The sequence below is a fragment of the Oreochromis aureus genome, linkage group 9, assembly GCF_013358895.1.
Source record: "Oreochromis aureus strain Israel breed Guangdong linkage group 9, ZZ_aureus, whole genome shotgun sequence".
Taxonomy (NCBI): domain Eukaryota; kingdom Metazoa; phylum Chordata; class Actinopteri; order Cichliformes; family Cichlidae; genus Oreochromis; species Oreochromis aureus.
This window is the reverse complement of record NC_052950.1, coordinates 23,961,796-23,985,501: the sequence shown is the minus strand read 5'-3', so window position 1 is coordinate 23,985,501 and position 23,706 is coordinate 23,961,796. Positions and strand designations below refer to the sequence as shown.

The following is a 23,706-nucleotide window of genomic DNA, read 5'->3' as shown; positions in this document are numbered from 1 at the left end:
TACTACAGGAGCACGTTTGACAGGAGTTGGGAAAGATGCCACCTGGAAGAAACACATGCTCGCTTCCTGTAAGATTTTGGCTCGCGAGCGATGTTTTCACTATGATCCACCTGGGTATTTGGGCTTTTATGTGGCAATATGACCGCGGTTGTGGAACAGCTGAACTGACACATTGGACTTCCCCTCCCTTCATTTCACTCTGTGGTTTGTTTCGTTACGTAAGCAGGGAAGCGTCAGTTGTGGCTGAAGCTCCAGCGTTACAAAAACGAGAGGAACATTGCTGTGGAGACTGTTCCACCCTCAGGGAGTCTTTCTTTTATTAATTGTGTTTTATGTAACTACGTAACATCACAAATGCAAAAACAACTAAACATCTTCTTTATCTGAAGCATTTGGGTCTAGAAATACACTTGTCACTGTCATAGGAGCAAACATATTAGCTCAGAACTTTGGCCTACATGATCTGTACAGCCTTAGGATTAAAACAGAGCAACTGATGAAAACTTTTTAATGGGAGACTGCTGAAAATATTGTACAAACTTATTGGAAGTTTGATACTACAAGGCCAGAAAATCGCTTTGCAAAGTCATTTTTCAGTGTTTGCACAAAAATTACATTTACCAGAAACATTCTAGCTAGTCCTAAACTCTTAGGACAGTGTTTACTGAGGTCACAGATAAATCTTTAGTGTACAACCACGGACTGTATAAAACATGGATGAAGCGTCCAAGTTGGAAAAATGAAGCTAATGTGCACTAAAGTACCTTAAAACTGCATCTTTGACAGACACAAGATGGCATTAATTGTGGCTGCAAAAAGACTTGCAGTTCAGTAGAAGAGTATGAATTGACCCCCATAAAAACTTTCCTGTAGCTTTTCCTCATTTTGGGTCATGAATAATTAGGCCTGTCTTCTAGATCACTTAAACAAGGATTATCTGTCGTATGCTCATTGGCTAATTTGTAATTTGAAAAGTTTTTAGCGAATGAATAAGCACTTTCACAGTCAGACCTGCCCCTCCACGTTACATCCATTTCTTTTTCAAACTGAGATGGCGACAGAAACTATAAAAAAAGCCTAGAAGTTGCCATTTTTGTGTAGCAATCGACGGTAAACTGTCACACAGAGAAGTAGTGTAGAGGTCATAGTATTCAGTACAAAGGATGTGCATATGTGGGCCATCAGGTGGGTATGACAAAGAAACACCTTTCATTCTGATTCAGGGAGTAATTGAAAGTAAAAAGAAAGGAAAACAAAGACTGTTAAAGCAGTAGTACTGGAGAGAGCCCTGCTGTTGACAGGTGTGTTAACTCAAGCTAATCATCTTCATGCTGTAGCTTCAGATTTAGCATATAGACAAAAGAGAGATGTTATTGCTATCATCCAGTACTGTTCCCAGAAGTATTTTGTGGTAAAATAAATTGTGTTTTTAGTATTTTTTTCTCCTTAAATGCACTTGTCAGCTTTTTCCATGAGTTGGGTATCCAGGACTTTGATGTGAAACAACCTCTTTCAGAAGTTCAACCAAGCCCTTTTTTGTCAGGAGTTTATAACCAAAGAGTCCAGGCACTTCCCTTGTTCTATTGCTTTAACCACATGACATCATTACATTTGCTCCTCATCACAACCAAATCAAACGTTTGGCCAAGCATTCACTTTTCCATTTCTGTCTGATGTGCTCTGTGTAGCCACGTTACCCTCCTCGGTCATATGACATGACTTACAGTCACTTTGCACTCTAACCCCACTCACACACTCTGCCAAAACGGAGAAACTGTCCAGAAAAGAGAAATCATGCACACGACTCCCCAAACTTGGTCACCCCAACCTTGACATCCCGATTTAACGACCCTTAAAAAATAAAAATGACATCATCTTGAATTTCATTTATTTGCCAAAAGCCAGATCGGCTTTGAATTGGGCCAAATCACTTGTGGACTGCAGACTTTCATCTGCATTCTGGAAAATTTGCGCTGTGACGAACGGGCAAACACGAGCTAATTTTTGAAGAAGTGAGTTCGCGTTCGAATCTGGCTGTAGAATATCTGAGCGTCTGCTGTCCTCCTCAGCTGAGGATTTATAAAGTGACGAGAGCAGGGTATGGAAACGTTTGAGGGGCTTTAATAGGTGGAAAAACTCCCTTGAGGAAATTAGTCGCATTGTGGGGAAAAACGTGTTATAGTTCTTGGCATATGTACTTGCCAAATCTGTTGCAGCAAAATCTTCAAAAAAAAAAAAAAAGAGAGAGAAAAATGCAAAGAAAGAATCTCAAGACTGAGTGAGTGTGAGAATAGCTGCCGTCCAGAAGCAGAGGTGGGTTGGGGGTTGTGCCGAGTGAAGAAGTCTATTTCCTGTCCGAGTGTGCACATTGTGAAGGAACCAGCAGCCCTATTGTCTTTCAGGTTGCGCAGTGACGTAGGACCTTCCTGTAGTGAAGGCTTTGCTGATAGCCCAGCCGCCACACTGTACAGTAATATCAACTTCCATGTATTCAATAAAATCTGAGACAGACCCAGATGTTTTTCATCCGAGCAGTCCTCTCTCTCAGTTGGATGTTTCCTTTCTAAAAGAAAAAAAACTAGAGCACATGACCCTTTAGTGCTGATAAATCAATAGCATTTTTTTTTTCAGTCAAATCTCTGCTGCCTGGTTGTTTTTTATTAGCTGATACTTCTTCTTGGCGTGTTACTCCTCTTAAATTAATTTGGATTTGATTTCCCGACTTATGGGTAGAAAATGAGCTTCTTTTTATTCCCTCACACTTCTGGCAGGGAGGAGCTCAGTGAAAGCTTACAGAGCAGGAGCATGTCACACGGCTAATGTCACTGAGGTAATGCATTGGTCTGTTCTGCCAGATGCAGCAGTAATAATCCTGCGAGCCCCAGAAAGGGTCTTAGCAGAGCTTCACGGCACTGCAAGATCCTGAGTAGAATCCCTATAGCTTTAGTTTATGACCAGACTGCGTCAAAGTCTGGATTGACCCTGCCCGTGCACTTGTCTTTGTCTCTGGTAAAGTCTGCAGGCTCTTTTGCCAATTTATCTTCCCTCTTTCCTTCCCCACTGCTCCTGCTTTCTTTTTGGAAGCCTTCAGCTGATTTCCTCAAGTCTGTTTTTGTGTGCTACTTTAAAGAAAAATATTAATCAGGATTTTGCTATTAAGTCGACCTCACTCCAAATAGCCAGCTGCGCCTCTTCATCATCCAGGCACGGTGTCTTTTCAGTGATCATTCCGATTGATTTACATTAAACTTCTGGTATCAAAGCACAGTCCAGATGTGCTTTAGAAGTGAAGCTGAGCTGACGTTAATGAGATCCTGCTGCGGCACTGCCATGGATCAGCACAGATTTGGGTATTTGTGGCAAATGATTTCAGCCAAATATGCCTTGCTGTGGCTATATGTGCATTCAAAATGCATGAGTTTCTCTTTCATTTCATTACTGTGCAGTTGTTCTTTGTCCAGGGTAAAGACCAGATGTTCCACTGTTCTCTGATTTCTTAAACTAAATTGAATCTTCCACCATCTGCACTTGCAGTGACTTCAAGAGAACTTTAACAGCTGCATGGTATTTGTTCTGCTAATGATAGGCTTGCAATGATACAGAGATATAAAACACGACACCACTGGTTAACTCGTAAAGCTGCAACTGGAAGTTACAGGAAAGTTTATTCTTGCAAGTTGCAAGTAAACTTTCTGAAGAGATCCTTCTGAAGAGATCCACATTTTCTAGAGACCTTCTGCTGTTTCAGATGGACCTTATTAGAGGAAAGTTTTCCTTGTTGTCATAGCGAAGAATATTTTGACATGTGAGCTCAGTAGCTGTTATAATTTTCTCCATAACACTTTTAGGACTTCTCATCCATGTTGGCTTATGCATAAAGCTCATTCTTGACCTCTTTGAAAGGAAGATTACAAAACAATTCCATCTTATGGTCCACTAATGAGTGCGTTGAAAGCTCCAGGCTGGCTTCAAGCTAGCAAGGGAACTATAAGCTGTGATTGTTTTGTCAGAATACTGTTTCTGAGTTTAGAATTTGTGTCCAGATAAATGTTACTTTTAGGAGACGGGTAAGTTGATTCTGAAAGTGTGTCTTTTACCTAAGGATTTAAGGACTTAGGGTCAATATTATACACTCCAGTCTTGACTGTGTACAGTACTTATCTCACAGATGTTTATTATTTTAAATTTGCTTTGTCTTTATTACATTATTCTTCAAACTTTATATACTTCATATGTTTATACTATAGTTTTAATACTGATATTGATACAGAGGGTTGATATGTTAGACACAGTAAATACACAGGTTTCATAAACACTGGTTATGTGTACAGTCCTTAACAAATTTATTAGACTTTCACTCAGTGTAAGGTTTATGACATAGCTGTTCTAAATTAAGTATTGGTAATTACCAAAATCATTTTTTATGTTTCTCTAATGGTTAATCTCTGCATAGGCGCTTTAATCAAAATCATATTTTTAATACTAAAATTTCATTATTATTGTTACCCATGAATTTTAAGATTTACTGTTTTATAAAAAAGCTGAAAAAATATTAGATGCTAAATTGCAGTTATTTAGTAGGACTCCTCAAAAGTTAGTGGTTGAATGTAGAGCAGGGCGATATGACCAAAAATATTTATCACGATATACATTTGAAAATTTGCGATAACGATATAACTGACGATATAACTGACACTAGACAAAATACTTTACAACTCCACAACTTTATTAGTGCAAAAAATCCCCCATCAATGTATTTTCACTTAAACAAGCAGCTGTTTTTTATGTGCATTAAAGTTATATAAAATGTAACAGTGCAAATTCCTTGCGGACAGTTTAACCAAAAGGCATTTCCAGTGTAAACTGGCCGACATATCCTCAGCATAACCATGTATAATATCCACAAAATTTAAAAAGAGGTTATACACACACACAATACGGTAATATTATGTTGAAGCACAGTATCGTATCACTCTGCGAGGCTTCTGCCTACGATAGCCGTAATGCTCCGACAATCCATCAAGCGGTGCGGCTTCGTAGCTTAGCAAAGTCGTACTAAAACATTTGACAGATTTTCGAGCCACATATAAAATCGTTTCGAGGTCAGTAAACACAACCAGAATTCATACATAAGACACACGGGATTATAAGGGACACTGTCGATTTTCAGAAAAATCAAAGGATTGATTTTAAGTGTGCCGTATTTTCCAAAAACACGGTAATAACGACGGCCCGCTAGCATGCTCTACCAAAAATAGTGCTTTGTTGTGTATCTGACGGACGAAAAGCTAAACCAGTTCCACACCACTGAAGTTGCAGCATTTTACAAACCAATTCTGGTTCATCCGTTTCATTTAACGATCCATTTTCACTCTTCTCATTCTAAGCGTCGCCGTCATGTGCGTATGTAAACATAGGCACTGCGCATGCGCTGCTTTTACCCATATTCTATCGCGATATTTCATTTTCCTATCGTTGCCCAAAATTACACCGGTATTACCGTGAACAGTATGATATAGCCCAGCCCTAGTTGAATGTTTGATCTTAATGTCTAACCTGTATTTATGACAGGTGTGCTGTTTAGCATTTGCTAAGCCCTTCATGAGTCCTTACTAAGATATTATGGAAGTACAATCTTATCACAACAAGTCGTGGTTTAGTTATTTACACTCTGCCTGAGTTTGCTTGGATCAGCTGGTTGTTGTGTTTGTTGTGTTCCAAAGGCATAGGGCCAATCTGCTCTTTAAATCTGACGCTGCTTCAGGTCCCAAAGTCAAACGAACACTGCGGCATCACTGAGAGTTAAAAACTGTCTAAATTCTTTCATCTTTAATAAAATGATCAGTGTGGCTGCTCTACCAGGTGTAACAATTAAGTTTAACATCCAGGCATCCATGAAAACAGAATTTTTGAAATTTAACAGAGTTAGAAGTTAGCTCGCTAGTTTCCACCTAAATATAATATACCATGTTCTGACTGAGGGATTTCTGAAAAAAATTAAAACATACAGCTCTGCTATCACTTTCGACATAAATGAAGACAGAAAACTAAACAGCAGTGACATTTGTAGGGTTACTGAAATTGGGCTAGCTGGTATATAATGGTGTGCTACGTGGTGGCTAGCTACACAGCTATGGTTAGCACATTATAAACACATTAGCACAGTAAAGCTGAAGCCATTCGGTAAAAGTTAACGCGAGGGTGTTTCCGATGGTTAGGGACAAATCCAGTCGCATGACAGGATGCTGTAAATGGACCAAACTTCAGTCAGGAGAACAACTGAGATAATCCATCCACAATACGAGGTTAGTCATTAATATACTGCTGCGTTGGCTGTAGTTACATCGTAAGGTTTTAAGAACTGAGCTTTAAAATGAACAGTGGTAATAAAAACCGAGAGAGGCCGACAGTGATCACTGACTGCTTTTAGGGGCTTGTTCAGATTAAACAGAACAAGATACAAAACATTAAACATGTTAAAAATACAATAACCTTAGAGTAGTTTGGACCCAGAAGCAGGGTTGATACGTCATCACTTAAAGACCGGATAGGAAAGTGGCAGAGTGTCCTCTGGTGGACAGACTATGCAATATCAACACTCATGGTTGAAGGGTGTCTTTTTTTTACTTGTAAAGTTTTCTTTTTTCATTACTTTCATTTCTTTTTAAGTTTTCATTTATCTGCCATTTTTAAATTGATCTCGATATATCAGCAAACAGTTAATATATCGACCCCATCGGGCTCTGACTTTCAATGTTTTCATTCCACAAGTTTTTGTATAGCAAGTTCCGCCTGGTGGGCTTTCAAACTATGTGCTTGACTGACCATTCAAGTGCTTTCATGTTGTTTCTTTTATTTGTGTTTGTATTCGAAAACCCCTAACATTTGAAAGTATGGAGAATACGTGTTGCAAATGCATTGCATGAACTGCATGAATCACGCAGAAGACAAAAACTACAAAGGGATCTTGTGATACTTTGTAATTCAAATACCAGATGCATGTGAAAAATGTTTAGAAGAAAATGAAGGAAAATATCAGAAATGAGATCATTCAAGTCTTCAGTGATACCCGGATAAACAAGATCCTCACTCAGCTGAAAAACATAGACAACTGTAACACCTGGATTTCCTTAAAGTAATCCAGATGCTAGCTATCCAGAATCATGCACAGTTAAGCAACTGCGAAGCTGACTTCACTTAACTTTTCCCACCAGCTGTTTGAAACTGTGTCTCAGATTAAAGGGGTTGGGTGTAGCCTGGACTTGGAGTGCTCTTCTGATCAGTGACACATGTAATTATGCAATTTGGAAGTTGCTCCTTAGCCAGTGGCAGATGAGTTGCATGCTGAATCCATCGCATTAGCTAGGATTTGGACAATAAAGCAGCGCCTCATTCATCCATCAAAACTAATGACTCACAAAATGTGTCTATGTAATGCCTGCACACAGCTTCATGGAAAATCTGATTTTCTCCTGGATGCTGTGATGTTGGCATCGCAAGACTTGCACATATACATATTTTTTTCATATCTCAAGATTTACTGCAGTATCAGGATATTTTCCATTCCCATTATTAAGTGAAACTTCACTATTTTTGAAGATAGTTAAACATATTTTCACATCTATAGAGTTTTGTGCTGCATGGTGTGTGGTTGCAGCCAAATTATGCAAAAAAATAACAGTCACTAGGTATTTATTGTGGGAATGTTGTACAGCACTACTATTCTTGAGACATATTTGGACAGCTGTGTGAAATTCAAAATAGATGAAGTGTTTGTAACGACGTCAGACCATTAAATCCTTTGCATTAAGCTCAAAAATGAATTGTTATTCTAGAACTCTATTGGCCGAGAAAAGGTACAAGTCCTCAAGAGAATAGTCCTGCATATTTTAATCATAGATGGACCACCCACAAGAATGTGATGCATTATAACCAAAATGAGGTCGACTCTATCCCACAAGAATTAAAAACAAAAAAACCCCAAAACCCAACATGCGAAAAGTTTTGATGCATTCCCTTCATTTGGCCAGGATTTGAATGAGAATTTTAAAGCACACAAGAGGCAGTTTAAAAAGCAGAATTCGGGGACATGTTCCCCAGAGGATGAATCTGTGGATGTCATCAGAAGTGAGATGGGAAGCAGACTGAGCAGAAGCTCTGGTATACACATCTGAAATACGACTGTAAGGACGGTGTCACTGCCCAGCTGCCTGTCCCAGCGCACAAATCCACATGGCAGACAGGATGCTGTCTATTTGTCATGTACTGCACATGCTGACACACAGTGCAGAAGCAGATGATTGACTTACCCATTCATTTTAACCAACATAGTTCAGTTCACATGACTGGGAGTGTAAATATAGATTGTGGATTGCAGACAGTGTTAACATGGAAATCACCTATTTGTCAATAGTCTGTTGAAGTACAACAATCCTACAAGCCACCACCTCACCACTTTGCAAGTTTATTTTTGACCAAAATATTGTCCCAGATCCTGCAGATAGCTGTGAGCCTGTCTGTGACGTATTGGGTGTTGTATGACTGTTGGTATTATTTTGACCTTTTGATAATTCTGCTCAGTAATCTCCATAATGTGAATTACTAATAAATTAGGTCCTGATATTGATCTTACAGACATACTGGGCTTTCTTAAATAAACTCAGTTACTCAGAGTTTGTCTTGGACCAGTAGTTTCAAATTTTGAAATATGAGACTCCACCTCAGTAGTAGACGAACCCTTTAGAAAATAGTTAATGAATGTTTGGGGGTTAGAAGCTATGAGTCTATAACCACACACTGCTAATTCATGAGCTCCTACAAAAGGGCTCCTAGAAAAGTTCTTGAAGAGGAAAAGGGGACATTGGTGCTCTTCTTATTGGGCCCAATGTTTGTAAAGAGAATTAATTCAACGATTTGATTAACATCAAATGGAGCTTTTGTAAGACAACCAGTCACCACATGTCTTAGGAAATTAGCTCCACGGTGTTGTCTAAATACTGGCAACCTCTTCAGGGTGTAACCTCTCACCCACTAAGAGCTGAGATAGGATCAGGATGGATGGATGGATGAATGTTGAGACAGCTGGAATTTGCTTACAGAAGAAATAGTGCCGAATTCTGTGCACTTGCGTCCTCTGCTCTGTCATTAATTACAAATTTTTGGGCATTCAGGAGGTTCGCAAGTTTGGATGTTTATAGCCTAGAAACAGTACAAACCATTAATCAGCTGCATCAAAGCAGATAAACTTCAGGTAAAATGTCTGAACTTCTGAAAAAATGTTTAAAAAAACATTTCGTTGGAATAAAAATGGGATATTAGCAAGATAAGATATACTCTCTTTATCCCACTGCTGGGAAATTTCTACATCGAAAAAAGCCTACATTCAATATTTTACCCTCCTTTAGACTCTTTAGACCAAAGCGCTTCATTTTCATGAGGTAAGCTCATCAAAGAGTCTCCCAAAAAGCTCTAATGTTGATGGAAGCATAAATCAGAGCTGGCTTGACACCTGAACAAATCGTAAACAACTGGCTTATGTTTGACTACTCAGTAGCTTTTGCTTACTCTACCCTAAACAGGAAAAAGCATGGATGAAGGCAGGAACATTTGAACAGCCCAGGAAGCTATAAGTGGATTTCTGCAGTTAAAAGGCAAGACAAAAAGTTGCCAGTAAAGTTTTTGCTCGTCTTGTTACAGTAACAACCTTTGTCCAAAACTGAGACATCGTCTTTTAAACAAATGATTGGGAAGCAATTTTTGTGACACAATTCATTCTAGCTTGCTTTTTTCACCATATACTGTTACTTTTTAGGTCAATCAGATTAGTACTAATGGTTGGACAGCTGTGGGTGACATCATGCTAGTAACTTCTTGGAATGTTTTTAGTGATGACTATCAATCCACCTAAAATCCTCAAGATTGTAAAGAATAGATTGGAGGGTTGACTGAAGAGATGCAGACTGCATCAGAGGAGAGCACTCAGTGTCCCAGTGCGACAGTTCGACCCCGGGAATCAGATTCAGCGCCCTGGCTGACAAAGGATTCTGTCGTCTCACGCTAGAGTGATGGGATCCAGCCTCGTCTTCTCACAGCTGCATCTTCAGACACGGCAGCAATCAGCGCACATCTGTCAGGGCCTCAGTGTTTACACAGGGCTAACCATATATTGTCAGACCAGGCACCAAACTCCTCATCTGCTTGCTTTGAAGCCGCAGAGTTAATCTGATGAAGAGGAACTGTGTGTGCTGCCCAAACGCCTGGCAGATAAATGTGACACACTTTTTTCCAAAACCATCCCAAAACCTGATAATGGGATCCATGGAAACGCCTCTTCACTGATGATAAAAGCTTGTGTAGTACTGTAACTGTGGACTCAAAGTTTCTCGACCAGTTTTTCCAACTTTTTATCTGTTTATTCTTATTCTGTTTATTCTGATAATAGCTACCAAATGTAATGTGCAGTACATCACTTCCCTCTAATCAAGCAAGGGTGATGGTCAGGTTTCATATACAATACTAATGATATTCCTTTTCTTTACATATGAAGGTATAATGACTGCCATTAGTGCTACTGGAACTGTATCAAGTGTTATTTGGCTTTGGGAGACTCTGCAAAAGCATGAAGATGTCATTGCTGTAAGTTAGAGAGTTTGGGGAACAAAACAGAAGGCCATGTGTTAGAAAAAAAAGAAGAAACGTCTGGCTTGTACCAGATATCACTGGGAAAAACTGAAAACTCTACGTCCAGATGAACAGAATCAACCTTTTGGGATTTACTTACCTGGATGATTGAGCATGCATCAAGACATCATGGGTTTTGCAAAAATATATCTTGAATGCACTCTTCAAACCAGGACTAGTAGATTTGGAGACCTTAAAACATCAATCTACATCATAATCTGGTTACAGTAGAATTATTAAGTCTCAAGAAGAGATTGTGAGGCAGCGTTGGGATCGTTACTCAAGAAAAGTGAAGTACATATTACTTGTTATTGTAATGCAGTACATCACGTAATTACTCACCAGAGAAAGTTATTTGTTACACTGTTACTTTCTCATTAGTGCATAAAATGATACTTCAAATGCACCCTTACATATTTACCAGTTAACACCATAAACCTGTAGTCTGCTGAACCACACACTGATACAAATCCTTTTCCTAATGAAGACACACATATTATTGTTCTCTTACTTTTCACATATGACCACAAAGCCAACAACAAGACAAAGATAAAAACCGGCCAAGAGAGAGTCCCCACTATCTCTCCTCAGTCATGGTGCTTAAGGAAAGTGAACTAGTAAAAATGGAGGCTTCAGTACTTTGGTTACTTGCTGAAGATCAAGCTTTTGCTGCTTTAAAAGGCTTTAAAAGCACGCTTGTCTTTTTTGTGAAATAAAGATAAAAATAATGTCCATATCACCACGCCTCAGAAGCTGTATCGCTTTATCACTCTACAATTTTCCTCCTCTCACCCACTTAAATCAGATAATTGTAGCGCAAGTGCACACACACAAAAAAAAAAAAAGATAACAGAAGGGTTTTAGCACAAGTAACGACATAATTGTAACTGCAATGTTACATTACTGTGTTACTGAAAAATATCATGAAGCGTTACACAAATGAGAAAACACCGAAGATATCAGGTGTCTCCCACAAATTTCAGATAAGAAGACTGGAAATCGTTGGAAACACGTCATTATCACAGACAGAAAAACCCGAAAACACTGAATACAAATCATGCTTTTTTTTCTCTTTTGTCAAATTTTATTTTGCATTTTATATTTATTTACTTTTTTACATTTTTTTTTACATCTTTTTTGATACCTAAGCGCCTTCTCTAACATTCACACGAACACTCGGGGTTCAGCATCTGGCCCAAAAATACTTGGACATGCAGACTGGAGTAGCCAGGGATCAAACCACTGACCTCTTGATTGGTAAATGACCCGCTCTACCTCCTGAGAACATAACAGCCACACCAACAAAGCAGGAACAACCAGTTAATGAGTCATTCATTAGTAATGTTCTAACTCAATAATTCCTTACCCGTCTAGAAGATAATGACTTCCAGAAATTGTGAGTCATTAGGTTGCGATTATTTCATAATTATCTGTAAATCAATAGGACTCCCCACTTTCTGCATGAGTCATTCCTGATTAATTGCAAAAGTTGAACGTCACAAAACAGTAACTTCTCTTTTCTTTGACATTAGCTACACTTTTTGTGTTGTCCTATGTGGGGAAGGATACTATGCAGTTACTTTGTAGTTACACATTACTTACCAGTACCTTCAATTTGTGTCTCCTAAGTGTAATTCATTATTTTTATTAACTTTACTTGAACAATTATCTACTGTAATGTCCTGGATTGAGATTATAAAGGGAGTAGACTGATTAACTTAAATCCAGTTTGTTGTTGACTCTTTCAATTAACTATACAATTATTTGTGTTCCTTATTGTAAGGCGGTATTGCAAAGGGGAAATCCCTTTTTGGTTGGTTCACCTAACAGCTCAAATATTAGCTTAAACAGTTAAAAGATTAATTTAAAAGTAAACTTAAAAAAAAAAACAGAAGAATTATTCTGTCTCATTTTGTTTTGTTTTATTGTTTTTATTCAGGTTTAGATTCCAGCACAAGAACACTGAGCACCCCGAGCCCGGGACTGATTCTGCCTTCCAAGTCCTCCTCCCTCTCCTCACCCGCTCTCTCCAGCAACGGCCACGAGACCAACTCCTCGTCCTCGTCTTCTGCCCCCGCTGAGACGGTCGCTGTGATCCACCCTCAGCCCGGCACTCACACTCGCTCCAGACAGTCGAAAACCCACCACTACGCCCCCATCGATCTCCTCCCTGACCACACCCTCCTGCAGATCTTCTCCCATCTTTCGACCAACCAGCTGTGCCGCTGCGCACGCGTTTGCCGCCGCTGGTACAACCTGGCTTGGGACCCCAGGCTGTGGAGCACTATCCAGCTAACAGGAGAGCTGCTTCATGCCGACCGTGCCATCAGAGTCCTCACCCACCGGCTGTGCCAAGACACCCCGAACATTTGTCTGACCCTGGAGACGGTGGTTGTCAATGGCTGCAAGAGGCTCACTGACCGGGGGCTGCACGTGGTGGCCCAGTGCTGCCCCGAGCTACGCCGCCTGGAGGTTGCCGGCTGTTATAACATCTCTAATGAGGCTGTGTTTGAAGTGGTATCCCGCTGTCCCAACCTGGAACACCTAAACCTCTCAGGTAAAAAGAAACAGACTAGTCATATTGAGTAAAAAGCAAATAAACCCATCTGACTTTAATTAGAATCTTTGGGCAAGCTCTAAGTCTTAAGGAGTGGCCACTACTTGACATCATGCACATGTGTGGATTTGCCTCAGAGAACTTCTCCTTTCAGTCCTTTTTCAGTGATTTCTTGTAAAGCTGGTAGAATCATTAGAGGAGCAGGAGAAGCTCTGCCAACCTTAAGTCCCCATGTGGGAGAAGAAAGGCTTTCTTTAGCTGAAAGCAGAGCTTACCTCAACATGGGTAAGAGGAGCGGTCTGCTGCTTTCATTAAGGAAGTGACACAAATAACATTGACTGGGGCAGAGCGAGGTCTGCAGCAGGAAGGAAGCTCTTTGTAGTAAAAGAAAAAATAAGCCCTTTTCAAAGTGTTAAAGACACCAGGCTTTGATTGGATTTGCTTTTTTGGTCTCTAAAAACTGACCACACTTGTGTTTTCTTTGTCTCCGCTCACATTTTCATTCTTCTGCTTGATTGGCTGTAATTTAACACAGCAGGTTTTACTCTGGCGCCCTCAAGTGGCGACTCAGTTAACATCAGCTTTTAAGAGTGAGTGTTGGGCTACTGTACTGCCTCCCTCTGTCATTGTAGGCTTCTAATGCAGTCATTTTTTTGAGGGATTGGATTGTGTACAAAAATAGCCTTGAAAGTACAGCGGATGGTAATACGAGGCCTGATAAGAGAATTTAATTGGCTTATAATCTCTTTCTTGCTGTCCCACCATAAGAGATAAGAACTTTTAAAGTCATTTTTACATAGATAGAGAGACAATGCTTCTTTTCTTACTCTTGAATTGCATTATAACATAAAATCCATGTACATACATACATGTGAGTACTGCATCAACACCTGTTCTTTCAACTTCAACAGTGAGACTGTCTTTAATGGAAAAAATCACCTCTGCTTCCTTTCCCTCCAGGCTGCTCCAAGGTGACATGTATCAGCCTAACCCAAGAGGCCTCACTCCAGCTGTCTCCTTTGCACGGCCAGCAGATCTCCATCCACTACCTGGACATGACCGATTGCTTTTCCCTCGAGGACGAGGGCTTGCGAACTATCGCCTCCCACTGCCCTCGCCTGACTCATCTGTATTTGCGGCGATGCACCAGACTAACAGACGAAGCCTTGCGCCATTTGGCTCTCCACTGCCCTTCAGTAAGGGAGCTGAGCCTCAGTGACTGCCGCTTGGTGGGGGATTTCGGCCTCCGGGAAGTCGCCCGCCTAGAGGGTTGCCTGCGCTACTTGAGCGTGGCCCACTGTACCCGCATTACAGATGTAGGCATGCGCTATGTGGCTCGCTACTGCCCGAGACTGCGCTACTTGAATGCGAGGGGCTGCGAGGGGCTCACGGATCACGGCCTGAGTCACTTGGCCAGGAGCTGCCCCAGACTCAAGTCTCTGGATGTCGGTAAATGCCCGCTGGTGTCGGACAGCGGGCTGGAGCAGCTAGCCATGTACTGCCAAGGCCTGAGGCGAGTCAGTCTCAGAGCCTGCGAAAGTGTAACAGGCAGAGGACTCAAAGCTCTGGCGGCCAACTGCTGCGAGCTGCAGCTGCTCAACGTGCAGGACTGCGAGGTGTCACCGGAGGCTCTGCGGTTCGTCAGACGCCACTGTCGGCGCTGCGTCATCGAGCACACGAACCCCGCTTTCTACTGAGAGGGGGAGTTCTTGGACTGGTCTCCTGACAAGTGGATGTTCTAATATTCCTGCTATGGTGTTGGCAGAGTTCAGCGGCTGATGTGTCAGAGCTAGTTGAAAACCGGCGTGCAATACTGGCCAGAATTTGTCTTTTTAAATTCGCTTGGTGGCTGTTAATGCTATCCTTTGAAATACTTCCACAGAATGTATTTAACATATTTATCTATACAAAAAGGCAGAAAAGTACAGTATTACTCCCCCCAACATCACAGTTTGCAATGTAATAACATGCTACAACACTGAGCACTGGGTACAGCTGTGTTACCATTTAAAAGTATTGTAATATCTATTTTATTTTAAGTCATTGTCACCTTTAGGCCCTGAAACATAATCATTGTAATAATTTCTACAGCTATTCTTGAACAGCAAGTATCTCTTGATCCTAAACCACTGAGAATGTAGCAGCAGCTAAGCAGATCTGGTGATTTAGACTATAGTCAGTTTCACTTTCGTTGTGTTGTGTGCATACGCACTTTATGCATTTGCGCTGACAATCACTTCAACTGAGCTCAAACTCTTATATCTAGCATTTTGCCACATGCATTTGTGTTAGTTAAATGTCACGAGTAAAGCAAACTGTGTTTCCAAAAAGGCTGGGATACAATAAAATGTAAATAAAATGCAAATCATAGAAAGTATGTTTAATTGTGCAAGGACGACATTCAGTTTAATCACAGAGCCATGCTGTAATATGTGCAGGATGTGGTTTGGGCCTCTCTTGAATATCATTACTGATGCCTTCACAGAAAGCTTAAGTCGCAGATCCCACATGGATTCCAGCTCCTTTTAAACTTTGCTGGATGGTTCCTCAGTTCTTTAGCCCAGAGAAAATATCCAGAAATCTGGCATGTTGGCTGTTATGTAATCTCCATAATGAAATCCTCCAGTTCTTTGCATTTTTTATGTTCCTTACTGCTGTTGTTAAACAGTTCAAATAGATCTCTATCTAGTCTTTTTTACGAGTGGTTAAAAACACTCTTTGCTTCTGAAAGACTCTCCAAGATGCTCTTTTGCTAATGAACCTAATTGGCTGTGTGCATGCGGTCAAAAATAAATAAATAAGAGGAGTGGACAGGTTCTGGATGCAGAGGCAGGCAGGTAAGTAACATCCGGAGCACGCAGAACATGTGGAAACATGAGGGACGGTATCCATCTATGTAGGAAGCAAGAGGAGTCCAGAAACCATGAACTGCAAGGAGCATTAACGTTTAAACACAGACAGGAGGAACCATGTTATCTTTGCACCAGTCCAACTGCAATGTGGAGTTTAAATGTGTAGCAAATCAATGCACAATGTTTTTGTTTACATTTTACAAAAGTAGTTCCGGCTTTTTTATGGAAAGCATGTTTGTTCCTGAGAGGGGCTATTACTGAAAAATAGGAATGGGATCAGTGTTGAAAATAAACAAGAACACATTGCTGCTATAACTGTGCCAATAAATTTCATGTAAAAATCCACTCCCTCCCGGCCTGCGCATGTTTATGAGTCATTAAGGTGACTGAGAATATCTGAGAATGCCATATATGGGCGTGTAACGTGCTATTCCCCTTTAAGACTTAAAAGAAACAGCATGCATGCTATTTTAATTCAACTGAATAAACCAAACCTGTCTATAACCTGTAACCTGTTAGGAATATCCAGTCAACGTCTTGTTCACACAAATATCTAAAATCTAATCTGTTGTTGCTGACTGTGGCCATCCCTTTATGATCATAGTGCAACCACAGTGCAACTGAGAAAAGCTGGTTTTCTTATGCTTTTAAGAGAGCTCTGAAGCTGCTGTTGTTTGTGTGTGAGGACATTGCAGCGCAGTGAGAGTGAAAAGCAGCAGATGGAGGAGAATTTGCACATCCTGTTCGTCTGTCCACTTGTGGGGGCCTTGTGTTCTAAACACTTGAGGGGGAAAGATCTCACAAAAATTCCTGTAATGGAATGTGAACATGTTCTCTGGCTCTTGTAGGAGAGCTTATTTGCCTCAAATCAGTTACAGCAATCAGTTGTATAAAACTAGATCCAGACAGGGGTTAATTGGCTTTATCTTTGGGTTCAATGCAGTGTAGTTTCTAATGAGTCAAATTACAGCATGTTGTTGAGTGTGGCTGGTTGTTACTGTTTGAGTTTATGAGAATCCAAAGCAGTGATATTTCAGGGATCAAAAGCCTTTTGCAAGCAATTTTATTCTTATCTAAGTTTTACATGTAATTCAGGTATGTATCCGATTTACTGCAAATAAGCTGCCAGACAAGAGCCAGAGAACATACTTCCACTCAAGTTAAAACCTTCATCCCCCCCCCACCACCAGAAAAAAATAGATCCTTTTTGCTGTAGTTCCTGCTTTCTAAAAACTTTTCCAGCATTTCGAGGGCTCCGTACAGCTGTTATTACAGATGAACAGCCAGCTCTTTCTGTGGTTTCTGGCAGTCCAGCAGAGAAGCATCATTTGTTGAGTGATGACCTTTAGCAAGTGGAAGTCTAGGGCTTGGGCGAACTTGCTGCCAAACCTTTTTTTTTCATGCCTCAGTGAGACATTACCTAAACAAAGCCCAGAAATTCAAGATGAACTTGCTACATATGAAAAATCTTTCCGCCAGCATAGGCTGTGCTTTTTTCTCACTGCCAGATGTAAATTATCATCATTTAAATAAAGTAATAGAACGTGAGAAGCATCCTGCAGCTTTCTTAAAGTTTCTACTTGAAAGCTTTGCAGAGGATAGGATATCTAGTAGAAAACATTTAGGGAACCGTTCATGTTTAGTATCCTTCCACAGAATTGCCCTCTGATTAATGTGTACAGATACAGTCAGAGACAGACTTCCAGTTAGTGAATATGTAAACATGTAACATAATGGAGAAATTACTAAAATAAGGTAATCGTGTTTTGCTGGCTCCTAGGTCGGCTTAGTCATATTTCCTCATTATTTAGGGAACTGAGAATTGTGAGGCAGAGTGAGCTATTGTTTGTTGCGCTGGTTACCACTAGAGGTCAGTAGAGGTATGCTGATTTTCCGTGCTGAGCCGTCATTAGCTTGATACTTATGACCAATATTAAGTGACTTAAAAAAATAACTATTTTTAACACGAGTATTTTTTATTATGGTCTCTTGAATCAGACGGTTTTCAATCATTGGTTTGCTGGAGGCATCAGTGTGTCTTTGACTCGTAAGTAAATTAAATGGTCTGCTTTAAATTTGATTTAGGTTTCCAAATACAGAATCTTTTTCAGATGTCTTTCAAACCGGGCAAGTTCCGGCTGCAAGTTGGTTTCTACAAAGCAGTCTGCTACACCAGCACTAACATATGCAATGCAACTATAAGTGGAATCAGTTTCCTCACAGAAGGCTTCATATTCAGTTTTCCTCATACAGATGACTTTGACTGAATGACTGCAGAAACGACACAGGAAGCTCTGAGGATCGTAAGAGTAATTGCAAAGGCAAGTCGTTGGCGTCTTGTTGCTCTTCCATCTTTGTGCTGTGACACTGAAAACTTGGTTACTGTAGGTCTGTCACTGAAGCTGCCCAGTTTAAATTGTAATGAGAAATACACAAATTTTGCTTGGCAGGCCTCAGAAAAAAATCAGTTTTGATTCCTGAAATTTAACAACTGAGCTTTTCAACATATCGGTGCAATATGGGGAAAAATCACATTTCCTTTATCTGATTCAATAATGCAAATAGGTAAGGTTACCTGTTAAGAGGTGAATGCAGAATGTCAATGATTTAGTTGCTCGTCTTGCTCAACATCCATCACGATTGACAAGTTGTTACCTGTAAAACTAGGAATGTGACTTTTATCTTGAGCACAGTTTGGATGAATTAAGTGGTTGTTTCACTGAAATCTTACTAATACTGTAGAAGGAGGGCCGATTCTTGTAAATTGCAGACAGATGCAGGGAGGTCCCGCCCTAGAACAAACTAATCGGTCCATCAGCCTGATGAGCTGAAAACATTAAGATCCTTGTATTATAAGTGCTTCACAGTTACATATGTGTACTATATTCTGCTATATATTCAACTTTATACTTCACCAAACAGCTACAGTCAAAGGACTTTTGCATATATCAGTGGCCACTTTATTAGTTACACCTGTTTAACTGCCCATTAAAGCAAATATCTAATCAGTCAATATCATGGCAGCAAGTCAGCGCCAGAATGAAGAAAGACGGTTTAAGTGACTTTGAACGTGGCATGGTTGTTGGTGCCAGACGGGCTGGTGTAACTGCTCATCTATTCATATCTACTGGGATTTTCCCACACAGCCGTCTTTGGGGTTTACAGGGAATGGTCTGAAAAAGAGAAGATATCCAGTAAGCAGCAAATCTCAGGGTAAAAAAATATCTCTTTGATGTCAGAGGTCAAAGGTGAATTGCCAGACTGCTTTGGGCTGATAGGAAGGCAACGGTAACTCAAATAAGCAGAAGACCACACTGGGTGCTGTCAGCTCTCAGCTAAGAACAGGAAACTGAGGCTGCCCACACAGGCTCACCAGAACTGCACATTAGAAGACTGGAAAAAACATTGCCTGATCTGATGAGTCTTGATTTCTGCTGTGACACTGGGTGGATAACACACCATGTCACATATCTCATATTCACCTCAAACTGGTGTCTTTAACATGAAAATGAGTTCACTGCAGTGCGCAGGAGCGTGTAACCGAAATCCTTAAAAAGTCCAGTGGAGATTGTGTTAAAGTTGAGTGTGCATTACCTAAATTAGACAATCTGATCTGTCTGATCTTGTGAAAAAGTGATTTCAGTGAATGAAGTATTCTCTTTGTGGCGTGACGTGTGTAAACTGTACGAACATGTTAAAACACAAACACAGTATAGTTGTTTATTTTCATGACAAATAAATAAGAAACAGACAAAAATGTGCAAAAAAACTTTTCCAAACATATATAAATACTCTGCTCAACATAAATGTATATATATATATTATATATATTAACTTCTGTCTCCTTTCTCTTACAGGCTTGATTCTCGCTGTTGTAAAAGCGCCTGCATACGATCGACATAACATAGTGTAATATAAGTCAGAAAAACACCAGCCTTTATAATGACAGCATAGCTCGAGTTTCTTTGCCTCCTCACAGAGGTGTGATAGTTTTCATCTGTGAGTTTTAGTCCCATCACTGGGGCAAGACTCTGTTTTTTGAGAGGTTTCTACAGCGTAGTGTGGCACAAGGTGTTTACATGTGCTAAACACAGGAAATTTCCACATTTTTGTTGCATCATTGATCAGTATGGTGCATGTCAGTAGTGTTTGGGCAGTGCAATAAAACCTGTGTCACACTCAAAGTGTAATCAGCCTGTCTTGACAGTTTCATTTTACCCTTCGCTGCCTTTCTCCTCTTGGTAAGCGTATGCATCTATATTTGTGTATTAGGTTCCTCCTTTGCCCCACATAAGTCTCTCAGTGGACCCAGACTGATGGCGTGGCCTTGTTACAAGCAGGACCAGCAGAGGAGTTAGCTGGAACAGTGCTCACTTCCTCACTCTGCTGGCGGTGAACACTGATCTGGCTGCTCATACTCCAGGAAAAACTTCCAGAAAGTCCGCCTAAACAATATCCCAAAAAGTCCGAGGAGTTGGTTGAGCTTCACTGCTTGTTATCGAGAGTGCACCGCCTCTGCAGCTTCATGTGGCGCTGGCTAACCTGGTGGCCCTCCGAGTTCGGACATTTGGCTTGATTTGCACAGGAACAGTTAAGCACGGGGTGCAGTTGCCGAGTCCATGTCATCTGGAAGAATAGACACAAAGCATATTAAAGTCAAGCACTAATTCTATAGTTCACATCCTGAATTTTCTAAATTAAGGGTTACGAATAGTACCTGAGATCTGAGGACATGCAGCTCGCTGTGAACTTTGGTGTACTTCTTCTCCAGGTCCAGATACTTGCCCTTAAGCTTCTCCCGGTCTCTGCGCTCCTTCAGAAAGTCTTCCTTAAAGACTTCAGCCTAAATATGGACGTGAGACAAATAAAAACAGATGTCCATTAGGGGTACCTCAACAGTTTGGGCAATTCTTATACACCCCTTACTACATTTAACCTTGGATTTTATAAGATATGGTTTACACAAATCCCCTTTGGAGTTGCGTCAGGAAGAGGATCCGGTGTAAAACTCTGCCAAATCAAACATGCAGGGTGCCTGCTTTGTGGCAAAGTGGCAGCTGCTATTAGCCAGACTATACTACAGAGTGAATTTTATAGGTTTTTTAGTTGCCTTTGGACATGGACAGGTAATACCTTTTCCCTTTGTTTTCAGTCTTTATGCTAAGCTAACCCTTGCTATCGCTGTATATTTGTTAAACAGGGTGGCAGCAATCTGAAGCCTACTTTCAACACTAAATGATCGATTCACATAATGACATCATCACCATATCATCTGAATGGAAATTGGTCTGTCATGCAAGGCCTGAAGCAACAAATACTGTGACTATTTTTCCAACATTAACCATTTTTTTTCACCAAGGAAGCAAAGAAAAACATCACACACATGAAGACAAAGCACTCACTTGATGTTTCCAGATGTCTAGTGTTTCATTGTCCACTCCAAGGGACTGAGAAGCCTGAAGTGCCTCCTTTAAGGCCTGCACAAACACATTGAAGCCACTGTTAGAGCGCTGTTACTGGAAGGGTTAGAATGAGACGTATCTTCCTTTTCATCAGTGAATATCAGAGAAAGCCTGATGCCTCACCTTGTTCAGTCGTCTGATCTCCTCGTGTTGATGCTGCCCTTTGCGGGTCAGGGCGCTGTTCTGCGCTCGCAGCTCTTTTACTTCTTTCTGTGCTTCGAGCTTCTCAGAGCTGGCATCACCCTCTTCCATCTGTGAAAAAGCATCCCATGAGGGAACCGTTAGCGCTCAGATCAAACGACTTAATCTATCAAAGAGCGGTCGGCGCATTTACCTGTGAGCTCTCTTTTTCTTTGATCACCTTGAGCTTCAGTCGGTTCAACGTGACGTGCTTTCCTTCTTCCTCTTCAAAGCGATCACACTGCTGTAATGCTTTTAACTCCTCGACCTGGACATTGGGTGCAGAACGCAGACAACACTTAAATGATAAACAAGCGCGATAATAAACCGACACGAGCTGAAAAACAACATTAAAGGATTTGAACTTGCTCCTTTCTTACCTTCTCTTTGTAGTAGTGCACCATGGTTCGGTACTCCTTTGCCCATTTCTCATTAATAGAAAGAAGCTGAGTAAAAACAGAAAGATTGTCAACCTTTAAACGTGCATACACGGGTCGTAGGATGAATACACAGAAAGTCTGAGACGTACTCACCTCGTTCTTTTGCTCTTCTAAGATAAGAATCTGTGTTTTCATGTTGACATCACTTTTGTGAGAGGACCCTTGCAACTGAGGCACATAAAAGAGAGAAAAACAGGAACTACTCAAATGTGGCACGCAGTAAATCCATCAACAGCCAAATGCCTGCGACTCTCTGGGAAATTATGCAACATGGCTCCCTCTACCAACTTCCTTTTACACATTTTTGGAAGTTTTGCTTCACACTGCTTCCAGTAACCCAACGAATATCATCATTCAGTTGTGGTCAGGCAGTCAAAAGGTGGTGGTTCTCTGTTCTTTTGTTACCTGTGTGTTTTCCAGCTTCACAGACGGGTGTAGTTCTTCCCCAGTATTGCACCAAAACTCATACCTGAAAAACAAATTATTTGCATCACGTTCCTCCATAAAAACTGACTCCAATTTTCACATAAGTGCTGCTGTGATGTGTCTCACCTGTCTATATTTGGCAGTGATGGATACAGTCTGTGGGCTTGTCTGTGTTTGTCAGTATCATTTGACTCTGACGGGTCCACAGGCAGCCTTTCCACTGAGTTTTCAAGCAGAGACTGTCAAAAAAAACAAAAAGTCAAGGACATAAGTTTTATATGAAATTAATAATAATAATAATTTAAAAACCGGTTCTTCTATTGTAAGAATAAGTACGCCAGCAGAGATGTATTTACATTTGGATGGCCTAAAATGAGTTTTTCTTCTGACATAACACCCCAGTGTAGAAACAGATATTTCCACAGGTTCAGCGGTTTCATTTGACATCAATGCAAATTCCCAAAGATATCAACATAAATGAATATTACAAGTATTTCTGCTTTTGTCTCAGAAAACGATTAATCAGTCATTACTAATAACAATTCAATTACTCAAAGAGTGTGTTGCAGCCTTGACGTAGTCACTGTGCTCACTTCACGGAGATACTGTGCTGCTGCAGTGAGCTCAGTTTGTTTGTAATGGCACAAAGTGACACTTGACTCATACCACAAAGGATGTCGATTATCTATACCCCGCGCTGTCACGTGGTTACCCGACCTCAGCTTGCACGTTCCTCGGTAAATCATCAAATCTATTTAAACTGCTTTTAAAAACCTCTGAGGAGCTAACATGTTTATCAGGACAAGATGTCCAAGTTGTTATAAAAGCCTATTTAACTCCTCCTGCTCTGAGTCCAGGTCAGTGTTCTGTACGAAGCAAAACTTTATTTATTTATTTAAGTAGAAGGTCAGAGTTGCTCCATAATAACATAAACAAAAGCAGCGAAGTGTAAAAAGCAGCAGACTCACCATACTGCGTTTCGGAGGCGTCTTCAGAGTGTGCAGACCCGACTAAAAAACGTGTGAATTGAAGCGACGCGACTGGCTCGCCTCTCAGTTATACCGAGGATCCCCTGTGACGTGGGAAAACCCTGACTGTCCAATCAGCTG

At 40.7% G+C, this 23,706-nt stretch overlaps 2 protein-coding genes across 3 annotated transcripts in view; one reads left to right on the top strand and one right to left on the bottom strand.

Moving 5' to 3' along the window:
* The window catches only part of LOC116310353 (F-box/LRR-repeat protein 7), a 30,523-nt gene extending 14,089 nt beyond the window's left edge, over positions 1-16,434 (top strand). The window contains exons 3-4 of the mRNA XM_031727116.2: positions 12,620-13,237; positions 14,198-16,434. Coding sequence (XP_031582976.1) covers positions 12,620-13,237; positions 14,198-14,934 — 1,355 coding nt within the window. The 3' untranslated portion in view covers positions 14,935-16,434. The remainder of the gene's footprint in view (positions 1-12,619; positions 13,238-14,197) is intronic.
* Positions 16,435-19,801: 3,367 nt separating this feature from the next.
* Positions 19,802-23,706, bottom strand: LOC116310333 (TNFAIP3-interacting protein 1-like). Of its 2 annotated transcripts, none has more exons than XM_031727095.2 (10): positions 23,566-23,706; positions 22,724-22,836; positions 22,577-22,640; positions 22,265-22,339; positions 22,112-22,177; positions 21,886-22,029; positions 21,675-21,803; positions 21,492-21,566; positions 20,807-20,932; positions 19,802-20,715 (listed from the first exon to the last, which is right to left on the bottom strand). In XM_031727095.2, exons 1-10 carry the CDS (start codon positions 23,566-23,568, stop codon positions 20,575-20,577), a joined length of 936 nt encoding a protein of 311 aa, XP_031582955.2. In that variant the 5' UTR covers positions 23,569-23,706; the 3' UTR covers positions 19,802-20,574. The 2 variants fall into 2 exon arrangements, with proteins under 2 accessions (XP_031582955.2, XP_031582956.2); XM_031727096.2 differs by having other exon boundaries at positions 21,886-21,999.